The sequence below is a fragment of the Diospyros lotus genome, chromosome 10 (genome assembly GCF_014633365.1).
Source record: "Diospyros lotus cultivar Yz01 chromosome 10, ASM1463336v1, whole genome shotgun sequence".
Lineage (NCBI taxonomy): Eukaryota > Viridiplantae > Streptophyta > Magnoliopsida > Ericales > Ebenaceae > Diospyros > Diospyros lotus.
Window position 1 is genome coordinate 7,105,172 of NC_068347.1, and position 4,439 is coordinate 7,109,610.

Consider the following 4,439-nt stretch of genomic DNA (forward strand, 5'->3'; position numbering starts at 1 on the left):
TCTAACGACTAGTTTTCTAATATTTGAAACTTACAGATTTGACCTCTAACGATTATATTAAATAAAGAGTGATTAAAAGTTATAAATACTCATAAATTTGAAGTTCAATGGAAAACAAAGATGAAAAGATGAAAGAGAAGATTATGTTAAATCTTTCAATTTTAAAAATTCTAACTGTTCATTAAGTTTTCACTATTTACAATAATTTTCTCTCTTTCACAAGTTTGATTCATTCTTTGTAATTTCTATCTTCAGCCCTCTTGTTGTTGAGATTTAAGAGAGTTTTGTTTTGGAGAGTTGCATCTCACTCCTTTAAACCTTGTATTTTGCTGATTTCTAGTGGGTGTGCTAGAAGGCTAAGGTACAATTAGTGGTTGCATTGAACTATGATTTGTAGTTTTATTTGTGTTTCTTTAGATAGTATTTGTTAATTAAGATATAGACAAAAAAAAGTGAGATGTAGAAAGTATTTTAAACAAAATTATTTTTTAATATATTTATTAAATTTATCTGTCGACATTGAAAAAGAAAAGAAGTCAGTGACTTCTTATCTAAGATTTTTCGGATAAATTTATCTCTCCTCTTGTCTAGTTAAATTTATCTGGATCCTTATAGATAAGAAAAAATGGACACCTATGTTCTCTAATGCATTCTAAAATTTTTAACAAACAGTTTAATAAAAATTTTGAAATATTTCTTATTCTTATCTTGATCATTCCATATTTTGGTTTGGAAAGTATTTTAATTTTATTTTAATACAATATTATTTTACTCATTTTAACAAACACTAGTTTATTGGATTTAAAAATCTTTTATGGGAGCTAGACAAGTAGACATAGACTTGGGATACAAAAAATTCTAGAAAGCCTGACGGGCTTACCGATCGGGTTACCGAAAAGAGGCAAAAATACGATTTTACCCCCACGCCCTGCTCTCTCTCTTCCTCTCCCATGGATTGCCCTGCCCTTACTCTGTACTTCTCCTTTGCCATGGCCGCTACCACACCTTGCTACTGTCGCCTTGCCTAACCTTTGTCGCCTCTCTACCATCGCCATCTCGCCTTGACTGTCGGCGAGGTGGGGTGTCGATGGTAGAGAGGCGACGACAGCAAGGCGTGGTAGCGAGGCGAGACGACGGTCATGGCAAGGGAGATGCATAGAACAGGGGCAGGCAATGGCCCGCTTTACAAATTTACAAAGTGAGCGAGGGCAAAAACATCTTTTTACCCCTTTTCTGTGAGCGACTTGATAGGTCCGTCAAATCCTGTAGAACGACTCCTTATGATACTCACATAATTATAAAATCTTATTGTCCCTTTTATTTGTATATTCTATTAAAACTTTCCGTTACATTGCACTTTAATCACTATATTCCTAATGTTTTTATTATTCACTATTTTCATAAAATCTATTTTCAAAACAATCTTTTTAAACAACCAATTCACTTTCCCCTCGTATCCGACAATTTTATTTAAATTTGAATTGATAATTAAAAATATCTAATATTTAATATGTTTTTATATTTATTTTATAATTATTAAAATCAATATATATCGTAAGAGGCATTTTGCCTATTACATTATTAAATCATCTGTCGGTGTAACATAGCATGCGCGACTCATGCGCAAAGAAAGTCCGTGCCCTGGGGTGCGCAATACCGCCCCGAATCCCACGGTAGTATCCACGTGGCATCATCTCAGCGGTGCCCGAGACAACACACGGACAGCGCCATGTGCGTACTTTAGCAGAGGGCCTTGTGGTCGTTTGCTTGTTTTCATTATGCAATCATCGCTTGGAAATTGACCCAAACTCTGAGATTCAAAGCTGTACTCAGCTCCACTGAGCTCAGCTTAGCGCGCAGAGAGAGAGAGAGAGAGAGAGAGGGATAGAGAGAGAGATGCTGCGTTGAATTTCGTTGCTGTTGATCATAGAAGAAAGGTATGAATCTATGCCCCATTTTTGCGTTCGAAAACCCTAAATCTGATCGATGCAGATCTGAGTACAAGTATATATGCTGGATTTGTAGTGTGCATGTTGATACAGATGTAGATCTGTTTGGGTCCTCCAGGCCATTGTCCAATGCTAGCTAGATCTGTAGATTTTTATTTTGCATTTCTATTGTTTTTGAATTGCTCGATTTGGTGCTCTGATTTTGCGGCTGATTTGTTGATTTGTTCTGTAAATGTGATAGGGGCTTTTGCGTTTTAGTGAGGCTTCTTTTGTGAGTTCGGAAAATGTTGGGGCGGAATCCACTTCTGCGGAGCGGGAGTTTCCGGCCGGAAAATCTCGGCCAAAATGCTCTTGCGATGATTGGCAACCTTTGTTTCACGATTTTTGTGGTTGGGGTCTTGGTTTTCACCATCATTGCAGCCACCTATGAGCCTGACGACCCTTTGTTCCACCCCTCCACTAAGATCACCACTTTTCTCACATCCAAATCCAATGCCACTTTTCAATCAGATGAGACTGTGGTCAAGACTGGCGAAGATTTTATGGCTGCCAATCAGACTGCATTTGCCACTTTCATTAACATCACTGATGTTGATAATGGCGATGCAAATAATGCCAATCTTGATTGCACCAATGAGGTGGATAAACCCATCGATTGTACGGACCCAGAAGTTTTCCATGTGATGATGAAGGCTGCTATAGAATTTTTTAAGGATATGCATTTTTATCGGTTTGGTAAACCTGTTCCTGGGTCAAATGATACTTCCTGCCACATGGCGTGGCGGTTTAGACCCAAGGAAGGAAAGACTGCATCATTTTATAAGGACTATCGGAGTTTTGTGGTTTCCAGATCTGAAAATTGTACTCTCACTGTTGTTCGAATTGGAGACTATCATTCTGGAGGGAATGCTAGGAAGAGGAAGAGGAACCAGAAACTAGGGTTTGAGAAGAAGCCTAAGACAGAAGGGTTGCAGCCTATTTCTCTTCCTGAAGTGGGGGAAATTGTAAATGACTCTCTGCCTATAGTTGAATCGGAGGGTTCATTTAGCCAGGGCCGGTACTTGATTTATATTGGAGGCGGGGATAGATGCAAAAGCATGAATCATTACCTGTGGAGTTTCATGTGTGCTCTGGGTGAAGCTCAGTACTTGAATCGGACACTAGTTATGGATTTGAGTATTTGTTTGTCTTCCATCTACACCTCATCACATCAGGATGAAGAGGGGAAAGATTTCAGGTTTTACTTTGACTTCCAGCATCTGAAAGAATCAGCTTCTGTGTTGGACCAGGCTCAGTTTTGGTCTGACTGGACTAAGTGGCACCAGAAACATGGGTTCGGCATCCATCTGGTGGAGGATTTTAGGATCACTCCAATGAAGCTATTTGACATCAAGGACACTTTGATTATGAGGAAATTTGGGTCTGTGGAGCCAGACAATTACTGGTACAGGGTGTGTGAAGGGGAGACAGAGTCAGTTGTACAGCGACCTTGGCATCTGGTATGGAAGTCTAAGCGGTTGATGGATATAGTGTCTGCAATTTCATCAAGGTTGAATTGGGATTTTGACTCTGTTCATATCGTTAGAGGAGAAAAGGCTAGGAATAAGGAGCTCTGGCCCAATCTGGATGCAGATACATCACCTGATGCTCTTCTCTCATCTTTGCAGGACAAAATTGAAGATGGAAGGAACCTGTACATTGCTACTAACGAACCTGACACATCCTTCTTTGATCCTTTAAAAGACAAGTACTCCACTCATTTTCTTGATGAATATAAAGATCTCTGGAATGAGAGTAGTGAATGGTACACAGAGACTGCAAAGCTTAATAATGGGGTTGGTGTTGAATTTGATGGTTACATGAGGATCTCTGTTGATACAGAAGTGTTCTTGAGGGGGAAAAAGCAAATTGAAACATTCAATGATCTCACTAAAGACTGCAGGGATGGAATTAACACCTGCAGCTCAGCTAGCTAATCACTGTACTTTGATATTCCAATACTATTGGTGCTACATTGGGGATCCCCACATGTATTTTAGGTGTTTTTTGTTTTCTTTTCCTGAAAATTTAGTATTAATATGTAGATTGGAGTTTTTGTTAGCATCCCCATGTCTCCTGTGCTTCTAAAATCAGTTGTCAGTTTCTGTCATTTGCTATTCTGTTGGAAGTTATAGCTCATGTCATTTCGATGTCTAATTTATTTGACTCTCATGTACCCAGTAATATGGTCCTAAACTAAAACGGTTTTTGTTCTCCACTTTAAATGTTCTTGAATTTTCATGTTTGCTTGCAGGTTGTGTTAATTTAGTATCTTCTGTGAGTTTCATGAGAGTGAAGGAGTTTCCATTCAAGTTTGCGAATCATTTGGATTCCCTGATGGGGATTTGAGTTGATGTCATTCCAGCCAGACTAAAAGAAGTTGGATAAATTGAAAAGCCTAACTAAATTATTAAATCTTTAAGAGAATGTGTTAGGCAAGTGAAGATTTCA

General features: G+C 38.6%; 1 protein-coding gene across 1 annotated transcript; it reads left to right on the forward strand.

Moving 5' to 3' along the window:
* Positions 1-1,767: 1,767 nt before the first annotated feature.
* LOC127812169 (uncharacterized) lies at positions 1,768-4,229 on the forward strand. Its single transcript, XM_052352517.1, has 2 exons — positions 1,768-1,937; positions 2,191-4,229. The coding sequence occupies exon 2, from the start codon at positions 2,234-2,236 to the stop codon at positions 3,923-3,925; it is 1,692 nt and encodes a 563-aa protein (XP_052208477.1). The 5' UTR covers positions 1,768-1,937; positions 2,191-2,233; the 3' UTR covers positions 3,926-4,229.
* The last annotated feature ends 210 nt before the right edge of the window (positions 4,230-4,439 follow it).